Source organism: Gymnoscopelus braueri (genome assembly GCF_963280865.1).
Source record: "Gymnoscopelus braueri genome assembly, chromosome: 1".
In the NCBI taxonomy this organism is placed as follows: Eukaryota; Metazoa; Chordata; class Actinopteri; order Myctophiformes; family Myctophidae; genus Gymnoscopelus; species Gymnoscopelus braueri.
The window spans coordinates 53,288,262-53,307,370 of NC_137603.1; the positions used below are offsets into that span (position 1 = coordinate 53,288,262).

At 40.4% G+C, this 19,109-nt stretch overlaps 2 protein-coding genes across 2 annotated transcripts; one reads left to right on the forward strand and one right to left on the reverse strand.

Annotated features, from left to right (window-relative positions):
- Position 1: 1 nt before the first annotated feature.
- Positions 2-11,832, reverse strand: LOC308074725 (trans-1,2-dihydrobenzene-1,2-diol dehydrogenase-like). The gene is made up of 7 exons (XM_080414229.1): positions 11,714-11,832; positions 9,697-9,808; positions 8,959-9,122; positions 8,059-8,311; positions 4,178-4,302; positions 1,823-1,973; positions 2-529 (listed from the first exon to the last, which is right to left on the reverse strand). The coding sequence occupies exons 1-7, from the start codon at positions 11,807-11,809 to the stop codon at positions 423-425; spliced, it is 1,008 nt and encodes a 335-aa protein (XP_080270355.1). The 5' UTR covers positions 11,810-11,832; the 3' UTR covers positions 2-422.
- Positions 11,833-16,091: 4,259 nt separating this feature from the next.
- LOC308089077 (UDP-glucuronosyltransferase 2C1-like) lies at positions 16,092-18,383 on the forward strand (the record flags this gene model as incomplete). Its single annotated transcript, XM_080433650.1, has 2 exons — positions 16,092-16,145; positions 16,793-18,383. Exon 2 carries the CDS (start codon positions 16,800-16,802, stop codon positions 18,381-18,383), a length of 1,584 nt encoding a protein of 527 aa, XP_080289776.1. The 5' UTR covers positions 16,092-16,145; positions 16,793-16,799.
- Between the last annotated feature and the right edge of the window lie 726 nt (positions 18,384-19,109).

Sequence of the window (19,109 nt, forward strand, 5' to 3'; positions counted from 1 at the left end):
ATGTGTCTTTAATGCAATTTTTATGAATTATGGGTACATGACTTGGGTATAGTACATACCGGAGGGCTTTGCCATAAAGTCAAAACCTTTACCGCTAGAAAAATGCCAATGTTCTGTTGTACTACAAAATGCTAATTTGTTTAAAAAAAGGCAATATTTTATGTACTATTATACCAAAAAATATAAAGCCCCCCCAAAGTTCTTTTATCCACTTGGACCATGAAGTCATGTTAAATATTGATTGGCATCACACATTATGGTCTCATTGTGAATCTACTGTCTGGACTCTTACAGAAGTAATTTAGTCTTCTTACAGGGAGGTCTTGGTCAGTGCAAAATGTACTTGGTGAGGGCAAACAAGTCTCCCCAGAACTCAACCCTTTTATTAAACAAAGGGTGGTGGCCGTGGCATGGGGGGAGTGTTAATGGTCCTGTTGGTACACCACTCCCACCTGCCGACGAGCCTCATCTTCCAGCTCAGCCAGTAGGAGAGAATCTGCGTGCGACATGCCTGGACTCTCCTTCATCCCTATAGGAAAGAGAAATGGGACACTCCAAATGTCATTTAGCCATTGTAGTACCTTTAAGTGGAAATGAACAATCTACAAAGGGGGTCTTCAAAGTTTTTCAGTCCCAATATATAAAATTGTGTTATATAGAACACTTTCATTAGTAGATGGCTTCACAAGACTAGTTTGACAGCACTATCATCGGTGTTGTGTAAATTAGTGTTTCTTGTTTATACATATGTTCTATCAATATGTTGGATTCATGTTAATGTGTATTTTCAGACATTCCTTTTAACCACCAGAATAGGGATGCTAGGGTTGAAGTGGTTAATGTACATGGTTAATGTAATATCACACAAACTTTTGGTGGCCCCCTTGTAGTAATTCTGGGGGCCCCCTGTTGAAGACTCCTCCTGATCTACATCAATGGTGTCGCAGTGGAGAGGACCAGTGAGTCAGCCATGGCTAAGCAGATCTTCAAAGACACTTAGTGCCCCAGAAACGAGCTGTATCACGCTGCTACCAACAGGCAGGCGATACTGCAGTATCAAATGTCCAATGAACAGACTAAGCCTTAGGGACAGTTTCCATAGCCAGGCCATCAGGCTGTTGAACAGGCACTGTGTCCTGTCCGCCATGTCAGTCTTACATGCTCCATTACACTGGCACTATCACTTTTATATACAGTACGTAACTGTCATACGTATACGACATTTCATATGTAACACATTTCATACATATTTGATATCTGCTGCTACGTCTCATTTGCACAAGAGTATGTATACTAATATGTATACTACGTATATTTTATATTGTTTTGTTCTATTCTTATTTAAATGCAAACTGCAATTCATGGGTAGCTTGTACAGAAAAGGCTTTGACGCTCTTTTACACCTCTGTAAACTTGTGATGTGACAAAATAAGTGAAGTTGAAGTGTCCTGATGCCACCTTGTGGTGACTATACCGTATTACAGGTTGTGCTCACAACAGCTTATAATATTCATCTATGCAGCAGACCTAGCTAATTAAATGACTATTAACCCTCCGGTATTCATATGGGGATTAAATGCATGTATTTATTCAACTATCTAATTACTGAATTAAATATGTGGTCTATATTAATGGGATGATTTTTGCACAATCTTTGATTTCCATTACTACATAATACTACAATACTACTACTATACAGCAAAATGTATATTTGCTGACTGATATTGAGATGAAACATAAAGTGCTTCTGAGTTGGTATGTACAGCCAGGGTCTAGGCCAAAGAAATTCAGTAGAACAAACTCTTTAAAGATTACACAGTACCTTTGAGCAGACACTGCCGAACCTCCTCAGCCTCGTAGCGCATCCCAGTGCTGTTGGTGAAGTTGAGCGGCAGATAGGGCTCTGGTAGTGGGTACTCTGTCTCCTTCCCATTCACTACTAGTGAAGTAGGGCACCACATGTGGGCAGGGATCTGCACAAAGTAAATGTGATTTGTTTTATTGTGTGTATTCTGCATAGTACATAGCTTGCCTGCATCTTTCATAATCTTACACATATCTCTTATCTTTGTTCTGGTACTTTACATAATGATTCTAAAGTGCTGTTCACACCAAGCACTATACAGTAACTATGAAGAGGATATCGTTGTAAAAATTGTTCTAACAGTGGATGTCAGTGTCCACACCTCAACTATGACAAAGACAAGGATGAACAATATACTTATAGTTATACAGTAGTTATCGTTATATAGTGCTTGGCGTGAACGGCCCGTAAGACAGACGTAGTTGTCAGTATTGGCAGAGAACAAGGGTGTCTATTCTACTACAACGTTTGGAGTACTGGATTGGTTTGTCAGGCACAGCCTTGTCTTGGTTTCACTCTTACCTAACAGGCAGAAGCTATTTTGTCAGTCTAGCTAACTTTGACTCAGACAAACACAACATCTGTTCTGGTATTCCACAGGGCTCAATTCTGGGTCCCTTATTGTTCTCCCTGTATATACTACCGCTGGGAGAACTCATCGCCGATCACGGAGTGAACTTCCATTTCTATGCTGATGATACCCAGCTGTATCTTTCAGTAGCTCCAGACGACCCCTGCGCTCTAGACCCATTGTTGACCTGTCTGTCCAGTATAAAATGCTGGATGAGTGAGAACTTTCTTAAGCTAAATGAGGATAAAACAGAAGTTCTCATAATTGGCTCCAGTGAGCAGAGAGAATCAATAACAAGTAGACTTGGTAACCTGGCTGTAGAAAGTAACACCACAGTAAAGAACCTGGGGGTGATTATCGATTCTGAATTGAATTTCAATACACACATTAATCATGTCACCAAGATTGCTTTCTTTCATCTTAGAAATATTGCGCGAATTAGAGACTATCTGTCGTTAGACGATGCAAAAACGCTGATCCACGCTTTTGTTTTCTCTCGGCTTGATTACTGCAACGCACTCTACTCTGGCCTGCCAAAGAAAACAACTGACAGATTACAACTTGTTCAAAATGCGGCAGCCAGAATTTTAACTAAAACCAGGATGAGAGAACATATCACTCCAGTTCTTGCTTCACTACACTGGCTCCCGGTTGTTTTTAGGATTGATTTTAAAATTATTTTAATAGTTTATAAAGCTCTAAATGGTCTGGCACCTTCCTACCTCTCTGACTGCCTAGAGAGATATGTTCCAAACCGGGCCCTCAGGTCTTCAAGTGCTGACCTGCTCGAGGTGCCTACAATGACATATAAAAAATACGGTGAAGCAGCATTCTGCTTTTACGGACCGACAGTGTGGAATAAACTCCCATTACACTTAAGACAGGCAGCCTCTGTCGATAGCTTTAAAGCACAGCTCAAGACCTATTACTTCACTCTTGCTTTTAGCTGATTCTTTGGTTGATTTTTAATTCCTCACTGTATTCCCTATTTTAATGTTGTTTTATGCCTTTGCTTTTGCCTTTGCTTTTATTTTATTTTATTTTATTTTTGTTTGCTTTATTGTTAAATTGGTTCTAACTGTAATTGTATTCTTGCTCTGTAAAGCACTTTGAGCTGCATTTCATGTCATGAAAGGTGCTATACAAATAAAGTTTATTATTATTATTATTATTATTATTATCCCCTTTTCAATGCGCTAGACCCCTGGGAGATCGATTGCTGAGGTGGACCACAACACCTGCAATCAGCTCCCAGTACTTACCACAAGTTACCCACCCCGTGCTACTCATAGTGAGTTGGCGGTGCCCGGGATTGAACCCAGAACCTTGTGGACCAAAGGCGAGTGCTCTACCGATACTACCCAGACACATATGCAATATCACACATAATATAACTCCACTTACTTCCTCAATTACTGTAACTTAATTAGCCTGGCATGGCCAGACTAGGGCAATCTGTTTTAGCTGTGGCAAATTTGTCTGGTTTCCAGGCTATAACTTAATAGTTGCAGTAATTTAATCTGTATCCTAAGTGAGCTAAAACAAACAAAACTAAAAAGTATAGAAAGTAACTGCAAAGTATATGACCCAGGTCTGTTAATAATATAACTTCCTATGGTATATAATAATGTACAGGTATGGTAATCCAGATTCAAGTAAAGATAGTTTTGATTGACTAGAAAACTAGAAATCCCAAGAGTTTTGTTGTGGTGGGCTGAACCTGGCCTCCTGCAGTGACCTACCCTGATGGTGCCCTTTGTGCCGACGATGATGGCATCATTGGGCATCTCCATGGCAACAGAGCAGGTAAACACTGCCATCCTGTTGCCGGAAAACTTCAGAGTGACAACCATAGCCTCGTCCACTCCTAAAGTAACACACACACATACAGTAAGACCCATGGTTAAAACAGAGAGTTCCACAGCTGGACCTATACAATACCAAAAAATACAACGCTCAGTGCCGATTCTGACAGTTTAGAGTCATATTCGGCCCTATTCTGGGCGCCGTCTTACCCATTATCCCTAAACTTCTTTGCCATTTTTTACTATTTTGAAAAACATTTTCAAATAGTTGAAATAGCAAATCTACAAGCTCACAATGTACTTTATTTGTTTATTTAGACAGGACAGAGCATATTAATGAACGTCACATGAACGTAAATACACCGGATTTAGCAAAGATGCTAATTTTCATCCGCAGTCCTCACACAAAACATAAAAACAGAAAACAATAACATCAGAAAACAGACAAACGGTGAAATACAATTTCATTACATCACATAGCCTAAAAAAAACCTAAAATATGATCACAAATGGTTGCAGCTTTGGTTTTCAAGCAACCATCTTTTTCACATTGAATTTAAAAGATGGAAATGTAGCACAATCCCTTATATGTAGAGGAAGGCCATTCCATGCTACACAACCCTGTACTGAGAGGACATTTTGACCGAAGGTTGTTTGCCGGTGCGGCACTTCACAATCTCCTCGAGTGGTTGCTCTGGTACTGATTCCTCTTTCAGGCTTCCTTTTAATGAATTCCCTTAGGGGGGGCGGGCACAGACCATGTAAGGTCTTGTATATGACCCCAACCTGTTTGAACTTTTTGAAATTGTCGAAGCTAAAAAAATTGAGCCTCCTGAGTATGTTACAAAGATGATAAGAGTGAGGCTTCCTGTCAAACACCTTGAGCGCACTTTTGTAGAGCTGTTCGATGGGTTTTAGGATCGTCACGCCTGTGCAAGACCAGTTTGTAAAACAGTACTCAATGTGTGATAGGATCATACAGTGAAGATACGATCTGGCAGCTCCAACTGTCAGGAAGGGTCTAATTTGTTTAAAATTTTGAAGGTTGAATTTAATCGTATTTGTGACTTTCTTCACATGTTTTTTAAAAGTTAGGGTTGAGTCTAGTATGACTCCGAGGTACTTGAACTCTGGGACAAGTGTGTCGATGTAGATTGGCTATTTGAACTACTTGAAAATGTTTTTCAAAATAGTAAAAAATGGCAAAGAGGTTTAGGGATAATGGGTAAGACGGCGCCCAGAATAGGGCCGATTGTCTCACTACACAACATGGATTGAGAACATCAACCCAACATTACTGTAATGCACTTAACTGTGTAAACAAGAGCTTAAATCTGTGTTTATGCAACCATGTCACAAAACAGAAATTTCACTCTGACAATAACATGACCTCTGCTGCCTGGAATATAAAAAAAAAGGTTCCGTTTTAAAATGTGTCACACTTCTGGAAAATCCATTGCAAAATATTTCTTAGTTGTAAATTCCAAGTTCTTGAGAAACAGGAACAGTTGGAAATGAAACTACTACTACTGGCAAATCTATTGCAAAATATTTCTTACAGTTGTAAATTCCAAGTTGTTGAGCAACAGTTGAAGTAAGCTCAAAGGACCGCAAAGAGGTCACCAGTTTACTGGTTAAAGATTCAGTACTGACTGAGTACAGTACCGCGGGAAGTAGGGGTGCGGGGGGTGTGGCCGCCCCCCCCCTCCCCCCAGGTACCGAATTTAGGTGAACCGAACAAACCGAATTTAGGTGACAAAAAAACCCCAAAACCCGACCAAACCGCGGAAAAAAAGCGCACGCTCACGTGCGCGCATACCGCACCCTTAACCTAAAAGGTCTTCCCGCGGCTATGACTGAGTATGGACATTGATAAGTTGTTGATACAAAAGCAGAAGCCGAGAATAAGATGCATCCATCTGGGCAGAAGTAGTTGCTTTGGGTCAGCTGGTTCAGTGGTTCAAGGTTCAATGGGTTTATTGTTATATAATCATTCAATACAGCTTTTGGCAGTATCATAGGCACGGAAATTATTTCCACAGTGTGGTTAACACAGTAAAACGAGATGGATACCAAAAAACTGTAGTAGTAGTAGTAGTAGTAATGATAGGGATTAAAATAGGAATAATACATGTTAAAACAAAATAGCCAAATATCAGCAATTCTGTGTGTACGTACACACACACACACACACACACACACACACACACACACACACACACACACACACACACACACACACACACACACACACACACACACACACACACACACACACACACTGTATATTGAACAACTAACATGCCCCTCACCAAGGACACCCCAATGGTGTATGTACCTGCCAAGATGCTCTAGGTTCAGGTGTAGGAAAACTCAGTTACAGTACAGTACAGTACAGTACAGTACAGTACAGTACAGTACAGTACAGTACAGTACAGTACAGTACAGTACAGTACAGTACAGTACCACTTGTGCGTGATGAAACAATACTGATTGTTAGTTTCCCTTGTTAACACCAGGGGCCCTGTAAGAGCCATATTTGATTTCTGGGGTTCAATTAGATCACTAGAGGGTTACAGTCAAGGCCCAGGCTGGCCAGGTACTTAAACGAGGTGTCAATCTAGCGCAGGTGTTGCTGATTGGCGGGAGAAGCAAACAGTTTCTGACTCAGTGCTCAGTGTGCTGTGACCAAGATTACGTTTGTGGACTGTATTTGTGGGATCGCTAAAGCGATCACACTACTGTTATCTTCACCGTTTTTGGGACAGTTTTTTGGCCCCTAACTAGTCCTTCATACTTTTAGCTACAAACTCCGTTCCAACTCTTCAACGTTCGGCCTACTCAGGACATGTCGGCTACCATTTGAATTTTTGAAATAATTTGTACTTTTAGAGATATTTCACTTTTTACTGCTAAAAAAATCCCATTCATTTCAATGGGGCAATCCTATTTAGCTACAGTGGAGCCTAGCAACTGCTTATTAGACCCTAGCAACACCATATTAGACCATAGCAAGTTAGCAACCACCTATCATACCCTAGCAACCACCGATTAGACCCTAGCAACCACCTTTCTAACCTAGCAACCACCTGTTTTACCCTAGCAACCACCAATTAGACCCTAGCAACCACCTATTAGAACCTAGCAACCGGCTATCAGAACCTAGCAACCACAGTTTTACCCTAGAAAACTACATTTTACACTATTCAACACCGACAAACCTTTAGAACCGTAGACCTTTAAAACCTTTAGAACCTTTCAAACCTTTCGAACCTTTCGAACCTTTCAAACCTTTCAAACCTTTCAAAGCTTTAGAACCTTTCAAACCTTTCAGACCTTTCAAACCTTTCAAACCTTTCAGACCTTTGGAACCTTTCAAACCTTTCAAACCTTTAGAACCTTTCAAACCTTTGGAACCTCTTAAACCTTTAGAACCTTTCAAACCTTTAGAACCTTTCAAACCTTTCAAACCTTTCAAACCTTTCAAACCTTTAGAACCTTTCAAACCTTTCAAACTTTTAGAACTTTAAACCTTTCAAACCTTTAACACTACTAACAATATCAATACCCAATACCATCAACATTCTTAGCGATCCCACACTGTTTCTTCAGGAACAGTACTTTCTAGTTTGCTTTATTGTTTTGTGTCCTGAGAGTGACGGACAAGAACAGAAAATAAACACTTTTGTTATGAACTGCACGGAAGAGTACGGACATCAGCTTGTTGAGCACACGTCTAAAACAATCATTCCCGCCAGCAACCAGTAGTGTTAAGGTAAAGGACTTTGTCACTTACAGGCCCCTCTATTTATATTTACCTGTGTCCAAGAAACCTCCAGTGGCTTGGATGCACTCTGGCTTCTCGCCATTGAAAACCATACATATGAACTGCAGGCAATAGACGCCGATGTCCAGCAGAGCCCCGCCACCCAGTTCCTTCTCCACGGCTCTGGGCACGTGCATGAGGGGAGCCGCAAATTCTGCCCTCACCATCTTCACCTCGCCCATCTCCCCCTGGGCCAACAGCCGCTTGATCTCCAGAGAGGCTGGGAAGAACCGGGTCCACACCGCCTGGGGCAGGAGGAGAGAGGGACAAATGGAGACAGAGGTACATCCTGGAGGGGACAGAAAACCACTGGAGTCCCCCAGGATTCTATACTATTACTCCTTTTTTCCTTCTGAACAATATATTTTCTGGGGAAAAAAACATGTGTGTTGTGATGCATTGCGATCTTGTAGATCTGCTATTTTTCCCAGAATGTTGAGCCCAGCATAGGGACACTTGGGTTCATGGGGTTAAGCGTAATTTGTACTCCATCATACAACAGTGTCGCTTTGCCGTCAAGAGCTGATCTTCATGTGATGTGTTGGTGACACCGCCGTACTACAGATAATAAATTAGACTTGGGCTAGCTGGTTCTTTATCACTCACACCACCAATGTTAATATAAAAACACCTGGAAGCTTCAAATCAATAACTAAAACCTAACCCAACTGAAACGAACAACCAAACTTAAAAGAACAACAACACTGTGTGTGTAAAATGCTAATTTAATCTGATATAATTGTTACCACAATTATACTACAGCATGTATGTTGTTGCATTTAAGTTATGTTAATTTAGCATTAACAGTGACAACATATTTTACTATTGTACTATAATGTGCACCAAAGTGCAATTTTTCTGCAGACAGGACTTTAGTTGGCACTCCACATACCTCCATCAGAAAGACATTGTTCATCTTGGCGCAGGCCACCATCTCCTGTACCTGTCTGGAGTTCATGGCCAGGGGTTTCTCACACAGTACGTTCTTCTTGGCGTTCATAAAGAGCAGGCTCACGCTCAGGTGGTACGGGTGGATGACTCCCACATACACCACATCTACACACAAAGAAACAACACCACAACCTCTTATTGAAGCAAATGTAGCCTAAATGGTAATGCTTCAGTAAAATGACTCAGCTATGATTATGTCGCTAAAAAGAAAAGCACTGGCCTGGACCGGTACCTAGGCTCTAAAGTAGCCTGACTGCGAGTTCGAGTCCCGATCCCGATGGCCTTTCCTGCGTGTCACCCCCCCATCTCTCTCCCCATTTCCTGTCAGCCTACTATCCTATCCTATCAATAAAGGCATAAAAGCCAAAAAATATATATCTTTAAAAAGAAAAGCACTTGAGCAATATGGGAACCCATTCTGCCTTGAGAGATTTAATGGACAGGATACTTCTTCTCAACTTTTCTCATTTGAGAGCCAATTAAGAATATTTACTAATGTAGTGTAATATGAAACCATGTGAATTGTGTGGATATCATCACCCATTTGGCACCACCAAGTTTTTTCAAAGCAAATGTTTGACACTGTCATTTGACCTAAACTGTAGGTTTGCAGTAGCCTGATTATCAGCCTGGGCGGGGTCTATGGTTTGGAACCAGGCTAGGTTTGCAGAGCACTGACCTATGTCTGGATCTCTGCTCATCTCTTCATAGCTGCCATAGGCTCGTGGGATGCTGTGCTTCTTTGCAAAGTCCTGAGCATCCTGCAGCTTGCGAGCTGACACAGCCACAATCTGTAGTAAAATGCAATTACACTTGTCATTCATTGATTCATTGAAGTCTAGTAAAGTCAATTATCCTCCAGGCCAGGACATCAAATCCAGATTGTAATCTATACAAGTGGATCCCAAACGTTTTAGCTCAAGACCCAAAAGGGAAATTGTATGTCTCCCCATGACACAATTTTTTTTGTGTGTATTTATTTTTAATTCATGGAATTTATTTGAATTCTTGTTTTGTTTTTTAATTCATGGAATGTCTTTGATTTTTTTTGTTTTTTTTATTAACAAAATTGTAGTAAATGAAAACAAGGTGATATTTACTGGTGACCCATAAAAACCGGTCCGCGACCCCATACATGGGCCCCGAGTCCCGACAATGATAGGTCCCGACCCACTGTTTGGGAAACAGTGATCTATACAGTCCATAAACCGTAAATCTGCGTCTCCTACTGACACACAGAAATGGATGTACTTTTGTACAAATAAAAGTACTTAAATCATAGAAGTAAAAGTTAGTCAGTTCTGTGGATAGCAGTAATAACACCAGTTACGTCTGTGGTTGTGGGGGTTTCATCTAGATCAATAGGAAGTAAAAGAACAATCTTGCATTTGTCATTGTATGAACTACATTCCACCAGCGGATGACGGAAGCGTTTTAGTTGCTGACACAGGTCTGTGGCTGTGCTAGGCTAGCCATGGATCACATGACGGTCGTCTGTCACGACCGTCATGGATGAACTTCAACCTAGTTTTTGCTTTTTGTCCATTTACGGCTCGTACATCTACATAAACTTTCAGATTTCAAATATAAAGTGCTTACCCCATGGCCACGGATGTTACAATTATGTACAGGCCCTCAGAAGTACCCTTATCTTCCGTATTATTCACTGAAAAACATTTTAATCCGATCAGTGGCCATTTTCTCACAGAGTTACAATGTATCAGAGTGCAGTACACCTTCCAACCGATAGGGTCGCGTAGTTGAAAGCATATGTAGGAAATGTGGAGAAAATGGCCACCGATTGCATTCAAGTGCTTTTTATTGAACAATACGGAAGATACGGGTACTTCTGCGGGTCCGTACATAATTGTAACATCCATGGTCATGGGGTAAGCACTTAATATTTGAAATATGAATGTTTATGTAGATGTACGTATCAAAAAGGGAGAAGGTGGAAACACTATGTTGAAGTTCATCCATGACTGTCATGTTTCAGGGCTAGAATGGCGGTAGCCATGGTTCACATGACGCTTGTATACAAGCGTCATGGTGCCGAGTCCCCCTGGTCTAAAGTTATGTTCGATTTTTTCACATTGCCATCTCTCACATAAACATAAACGTTCAGATTTCAAATATAAAGTGCTTACCACCGAGCCACGGTTGTTACAAGGCGATGCGGACCGCGATGAGTACCCGTATCTACCGTATTGTTCAATAAAAAGCATTTTAATCCCATCGCCGGCCATTTTCTCCAAATTGTCTCCGATACTTTCAACCATGCGACACTAATGGTTGGGCGGTGTATTGCACTCTGATACATTACAAAACAAAAAAAAACAAAAAAAGAAAATGGCCGGCGATGGGATTAAAATGCTTTTTATTGAACAATACGGGAGATACGGGTACTCATCGCGGTCCGCATCGCCTTGTAACATCCGTGGCTCGGTGGTAAGCACTTTATATTTGAAATCTGAACGTTTATGTTTATGTGAGAGATGGCAATGTGAAAAAATCGAACACAACTTTAGACCAGGGGGACTCGGCACCATGACTGTCATGGTATGACAGTCATGTTTCAGGGCTAGAATGGCGGGAGCGTTTTAGTTGCTGACAGCAGGTCTGTCCGTTAAATCAAAATGAAGAATTAATGCAAAATATGACACAATGCTCATAAGTGACATACTGACATACTGTACCTGATGGTCCCCTGGAGGCAGTGTTTTCAAGGCCACTGTAAAATCATGACTGATGTTCCCGGCACTACAGATTCCCCACCGAGTCGTTGCTGCCATGTTGGACTGACTGTTACTGTAGTGTTTACTGTCTGGACCGCGTCTGGACCAGACCACATGGGCTGTTGTTGCTGTTTCCTACCACAAGGTGGACACATACTGTAGTGTAGTGTTTACCAGTGGTGGAAAAAGTACTCAAAATGTTTTACCTAAGTAAAAGTATCAATACTGCAATGTAGGGAGTACTCTGTTACAAGTAAAAGTCTGTAATTAAAAATGTACTTGAGTAAAAGTACAAAAGTATTGGTATCAAAATGTACTTAAAGTACCAAAAGTAAAATACTAAAATGTTTGAAAATAGCAGATCTACAAGCTCACAACGTGCTGAAGTGGTTAATGTATGTTTAATAATATGATAATTTATACCTGCAAAGTAACTATAATTATAGTTATAAAAATAACAATATTTGCCTCTGAAATGTAGTGGAGTAGAAGTAAAAGTGTAGAAAATTGGAACTACTCCAGTAAAGTAAAATATACCTCAAAATTGGACTTAAATACAGTACTTGAGTAAATGTACTTAGTTACTTTACACCACTGGTATTTACTGCCTGGCAGAGAACACATGGGCTGTTGTTGACCTTTCCTACCACAAGGTGGAAACAAACCATACGTTTTGATTGCGTGACGTCGCAAAGGCAACCTTGAATAACACCTATGATAACACCATATTTATTTTTATTTTCTCTTTTCATTTATTTTATTTTCCCAGTATTGTAACTGCAGTTTGTCCTATTCATTTGTAATTGTAATGTTGATATTTTGTCAAAGAAAAAAATAAAAGATGACCTGCAGTGGATAGTAATAACTAACTTTATTATAGCAATATATTGTAGCCTTTTTATAAAAGCAGATTTTAACAAGTTCAAAGTCAATTATGTAGGCTATAAATAATGTACATTCCTGGTTGTTGAACAATCAATCATTATTTAACTGCATAAAGACCAAACATAAACGAGTCTATGCTGTTTTGCTGTTTTTATGGTTGTATGCTGTTTTTAGTCTGGGTCTTTTATGTTTTTAGATAGGCTTGATGTTTTATGTTACACTGCTAGTGACTGAGGGGGAACGATATTTCATTGTCTGTATGTAAGTACATGGAGAGAGTGACAAATAAAGATTCATTCATTCATTCATTCATTCATTCATTCATTCATTCATTCATTCGTCTATTATTGTTGTCATATACATAATGGTTAAGTAATGGCTCAGTTCCAAACTGCATGACTAAGTGGCTTTTGTGACAAATAATTGGCAGATTGGAGTAGAAGTAGTTTTCATGAAAATAAAGTGCAATTGAAACGGAGTAATCTACTTAACAATAACATTGTACTTTTTTGGAACAATAAAAAAAAACCTGTAGGATTTATGGGGTCATGACAGGACTCACAAAGGCCTGTCTGTCTGTCTGTCTGTCTGTCTGTCTGTCTGTCTGTCTGTCTGTCTGTCTGTCTGTCTGTCTGTCTGTCTGTCTGTCTGTCTGTCTGTCTGTCTCTGTCTGTCTGTCTGTGGAGTAGACTCACCTTGAAAAGCAGCAACCTATTTTTGTACACTGGAACCAACAGCATATTTTTAGACCTCTGAAGACATGATGACATTTTGTGCTACACCAATATCATAAAAGAATGCTTAAAAAACAGTAAACTATCTCAGAAATTGAAGCATTTAAAAGTTGGCTATTCAAAAATAGCCAACTTTTGCTACAAGCTTGTACATTTTTTTAACAGATCTTGAAAGTGATTTTTTTTAAACACAAATCTTCTCTTCTGGGGTCCCTGGCACAAAACCTTTTCAGATGGGGGGTCCGCGGCCAAATAAAATACATATGAATTTGGGGGTCCTTGGCACTAAATAGTTTTGAGAACTATTGATTTAGAAGGCATTTGTAGAATCGGGCCTCAGGTCTTAATGGGTTAATCTCTCTATCGCTGCTTGTCCTCAGACGAGCCCTCCAGCAGCATCTCTAGTCATATCGATCATCCCTGCATCTTTCTTATACGTCCACTCCACACCCTCATGATCGATGCCTGTGTGTTGGTTCCCACAGCAAAAGTTTGCTAGCTGAGAGTTCCTGGCGGTGTCTATCTGGCAGTGACCAGCCAGCTTCAACTTCCATGGCTGCTATCTCCTCGTACCCCCCTAACAGATGCTTGCTGTGTGTTGGTAACGTGCTCCTCGTTCTGGTTGATGCTTAGTGCTGTTCGTAGCATTCCGGTGTAGCACCCATCCACAGACTACCTTTAGGTAGCATTCACAGCCAAATAGGAGAACGTAAACTCTACCATCACACAGAAGCTGATGAATGATATGTCGGGGGGAGGTTGGACGTCCAAACACTGGCCATGCCATTCAGACAAGCCCTCCATGCAAGCGCTTTAACTTAAGTATAACATTTGAGTACTTTTTCCACCACTGTTTCTCTGTCTAATTGACACATGAGCCCAGCAGGTATTTAAAGTCACTGACTTCTTATTTACAGCGCAGTGCCTCCTGTTGCTGTTAGAGGTGCGTGGTCCAGAATGATGTCACATAGGTGATGATCACCTCAGTGTTCCTGGCGTTTAGCCCAAAAGACCAACCTCTAGCTGTCTCCTCCACTCTGGCCAGTTGAATGCACTTTGCAAATCAATGATACATGTCAGACTGATGCCTCGGTAGTTGTCTGGCTTTGAGAGATCTCCGGATTTTGGCACTGGAATGATGTTAGAGAGAGGCCATGTATCCGGCGGCTTGTTGTTTTCCATGAGAGCCTGGTGATTGAAAGGAAGTGTGTGTGGGGCGTCTCGTGTTGCACTGACAGGCCTGGTCTCCTACTCAGTCAGCATCAGACACTTAATTCCGGTGTACAACAAGCTGACTGCTGGCCCAGCCTGTACTTCTAACTATAGCTCATCTGATTTGTGGCCTGCTCTTTTCTCTTCTGTGCTGTATGAAGAACATTTTAAATTTGCTAATTTGCTTTGGACATACTGTAGGGTTCTGTGGTGTTTGACTGGAAAGCACCAGAACCCCCTTTAAACCTGTTGGACTATGTAGATTGTTTCAGGTGACAGTTAAACAGACTAAGACTAATTTGGAAACTTCACAGAGTAAGGTAGCCTAAAGTACAGTTGCTCCATTGTAGGACCGATAATTGTGTTTATAGAAATACTACATTGTCTTTCCACATCAACCTGTTATAGCCTTATTTTGCCCATCCTCCTGGTTTACCATCAGAGTGTGGTTTAAGGCCGGGGGGTCTGGCTATTAACACTGAGCTAAGATATGCTGACTCATCCTGGGTGGAAGCAGGGCTCAGGACAGTTGAAAGTACAATGAGTGCATGGAATGAGCAGGGTGAGTGGCCTTGGCAAGTGGCAACATCGATATAGAAATGTAATCAGGCAAGCTTTTTTGATAGATAGATAGACAAGGGAAACATTCATACACTTGAGCTTTAATTACTAAAACATAATATTATTACTGATATATGACTTTGAAATTTCAGGTCATTCCATGTAATACTCATGTTACATGAGTGTTATGTTAAGACAAGTTAACCTTGAATGTTGACTGTGTGACCACTGACCACCCCATGACATATTACACAATTATAGATTGCATGCAGGTTGAACAAAAAGGGGGGAAAAAAAGAAAAAAACGTATTTAAAGGGATATCTGTCTTTCAAACATATTTGGGGTGATTTTAATGTCTACTCAGGCTTTTGTGAGCACCCTGGACAGTTTCTAAGTTGCTTGATTCAGTATTTAGATATTTGATATTCATTTTATCAGACACGGCCACTTCCTTTACAAACCCATTGCAACTTTAAAATCCATTGATAGATTCATCGAAAACACCCCTCCTTGGTTTTGGTGACTGATATTGTCCTTCTAATGCCTGAGGGGCCGTATTTTTTCAATTAATTTCTTCATTTATTTTTTCTATTACTATAAGTAATAGAAAAAACATGACCCCCCCCCAACGTATTTGGAGGGCAGTATGAGTCACCAGAACCAAGGATGGGTGTTTTCTAAAAGGAATATCAAATATCTAAATACTGAATCGAGCAACTTAAAAAATGTCCGGGGTGCTCACAAAAGCCTAATTAGATGTTATAATGACCCCAAACATGTTTGAAAGTGAAATATCCCTTTAAACCATAATTTACTTGTAGGTATGGTGTTGTATGCTGAGCACAAGTGCTCAGCATACAACACCATGCTTCACATTCACACAGACACACACACCTTTGAACTTTGAACTTCACTAGGAAAGATAACGGAGCAACTCAATATCACAGTGTGTTCAGTCAGCACATTAGTTTTTGGTTTAATTGGTGGACTTTCAATATCTGTAAGTAAACTTGATTATGGGATTTTTACCTTTTCGCCAAGGTTTGAGCACAAAGGTTTAGAGCAGAACTTGTTTCGTTTAGTTTATTTGATCTCTTCCATGTCAGACTGTTGCCTTCCTGTTCTCCTTTGCTAGTAAATATACCCCGATGAAGACCTATTATTGTGTTGAAACGTTGGTAAAACAAATTAAAAAAAGTTATTGCATCGTGGCTACGAGCTGTGCGACCTCTTTTCTTGGAAACAGTTTTTATCTCCTGTGGTCATCACCTCCTCACTGGTGTGCGCTCCTGTTCCATTGTTCTCCTTTGCTTGTACTATGCAGAACTGTGCTAAATTACTGAAGAGATATCTACAGTAAGAATTAAATGTTGCAGATAGGCATTGTAGAAAAATAGGCATTGTCAGTAAGAATTACTTAATTCCATTCGAAGCATATGAATCAGAACAGAACAGGATTTTAATCATTGTAAGCCAAAGAATACTTCAGTGCTCTAGTCTAAAGTACTTATACCCCAAGTCGTTGATATTGAATGAAAAATGTAATCTTATAGTGTCTCTGACTGGCTATATTTGATATCACACTGCATCATTATATATTCAATTTCAAAGTCATCGCACATATTATGTCTTTGCTTGTAACTATAGGTAAACGATGGCATGGCAGCTATGGAGGACAGTTTGCCTCCTTGTCACATGTTTAATGGTTCTCTGGCCATTCTGCCAAGGAGGTAAGATTCTGGTTGTTCCGATAGAAGGAAGTCACTGGGTGAACATGGATATCCTGATCAAAGCTCTACACTCTAAGGGACACTCCATTACAGTGGTGAGGACAACTCAAAGCTGGTACATCAAAGAGGAATCAACTTATTATGACTCAATCACTGTGCCTGTGGCTGAAGGGCTCAATGAGGACTTTTTTAACTCAATTGTTGACAAAATACTGGATATAGAAAGAGGCAAAAGTTCTGCATTGAATTTCTTTCATTTGGAAATGATGGCACTCGATTTCCTCACAAGTGTTCCCAAGATGGTTTGCGAAATGACTAGAAACATGTTTGAAAACATAGATTTGATGAATGACATCAAGGAGAGACACTATGATTTAGTCCTTACTGACCCGGGATGGGGGGGTGGTACTTTGTTGGCCCATTATCTAAAGCTTCCTCTAGTCTACAATGTGCGATGGTTAACCAGTGGGGAGGGACATCACAGCATTGCACCCACACCTTTATCTTATATCCCAATGACTATGTCGGGATCATCAGACAAAATGAATTTTGCACAAAGAGTTAAAAACATGCTTTTCTACTTGCTAAATCAAGCTGAAAATATATTTTTAGTCAATCCAGTATATCAGGCTTTTTGTGACGAGTTCTTTGGACCAGAGGTCAAATTCACTGAGTTAATGCAGGGGGCAGACCTGTGGCTGATGAGGGTTGACTTTGTGTTCGAGTTCCCTCGCCCCACCATGCCTAATGTTATCTATATGGGAGGATTCCAGTGCAAACCTGCTAAACCTCTTCCTCCAGACCTGGAGGACTTTGTCCAAAGCTCTGGAGAACATGGAGTCATCGTCATGTCTCTGGGGACGTTTGTCAGCGGACTTCCCACTGACATAACGGATGAGATCGCTGCCACATTTGCCAAACTACCTCAGAAAGTAATTTGGAGGCATAAAGGGGACAGACCTGCTACTCTGGGGAACAACACATTACTGCTTGACTGGATGCCACAAAACGATCTTCTGGGACACCCAAAGATAAAGCTATTTGTGGCCCATGGAGGTACGAATGGAGTTCAAGAGGCCATCTATCACGGAGTGCCTGTTGTGGGTATACCTTTGTTTTTTGACCAATACGACAACCTGCTGCGTCTCAAAGAGAGAGGAGGCGCGGTTATTCTCTCGATGGCCACAGTGGACAAAGATAACAACTTCCTGGAGGCATTACAGGAGGTCCTTCATGAGCCCTCCTACAGGATGAACATGCAGAAGCTCTCCAGGCTACACAGAGACAAGCCAATGAAACCACTGGACAGTGCCCTCTTCTGGATAGAGTTTGTAATGAGACACAAAGGTGCTGCTCACCTCCGCACAGAGTCCTACAAAATGCCCTGGTACTCGTACCACTCTGTAGATGTCATGTTGTTTTTAGTAACAGTGGCGCTGTTTGTTGTGGTTCTATTTGCTGCTCTAATCAAGTGTGTATGTGTGAGAGTGTGTTTCAGAAGAAATTAAATCTGACTAATTAAGTAGGAGTTGTTGGTAGCTCTTTGAACTCCTTGACGATTGATTGATTGAATACTTTATTAGACAGAAATGCATGAGGTACAGTCACACATTTGGGCAAAAAGTCCTGGGGACTTGAATCTATTGTAGTCCTACATCACTCGTAGCAAATAATTATAGTGAAATAGCAATATTATAAATGGTATTTGGTTATTAGCAAATTACTTTTGCTATTAGTGAAATTTACACACAACAAATGTAATCAACAACCTATAACTTTTTGTTTTAATATCTGCCAAAAACCTCTTAACATAATGAATTCTGGCATAATGTATACTATTATGTTTGATAGGACATTGTATGAAAACCCTGCATTTAACTTAAATAAATAATTTGTTTATTACAAAAACTGTAATCCAAACATTAATACTGTAACTGAAAATGTATTTTTGGCTGCGTACAGTCTTGTGGCAAATACTGTACATTACTATGAGCATTGTCTCACTGATCTGGTTGTCATCTTAAACGCATGAATTCTAGCGTTCCTATTCTGATAATTCCGCAAAAATAGAAGATCTACAAGCTCACAACGTGTCGCAAAACATTTTGAGCCTTTAGAAGATATGGTGCAGATGGGGAGTATAACCATAACCCTGTGGTATCCCAGTCAAGTATTAAAACTCTTGTAATATGATTTCAGTTTGAATCAAGAGCACCAAATAGTAGTCATGATTC

Coding starts and splice junctions, on each gene's coding strand:
- LOC308074725 (XM_080414229.1), bottom strand. CDS start 11,809: ATGGCAGCAACGACTCGGTGGGGAATCTGTAGTGCCGGGAACATCAGT. Junction 9,809..11,713: donor TGCCTCCAGGGGACCATCAG/GTACAGTATGTC, acceptor ATTTTACTACAG/ATTGTGGCTGTGTCAGCTCG. Junction 1,974..4,177: donor GCACAAAGGGCACCATCAGG/GTAGGTCACTGC, acceptor TACTTTGTGCAG/ATCCCTGCCCACATGTGGTG.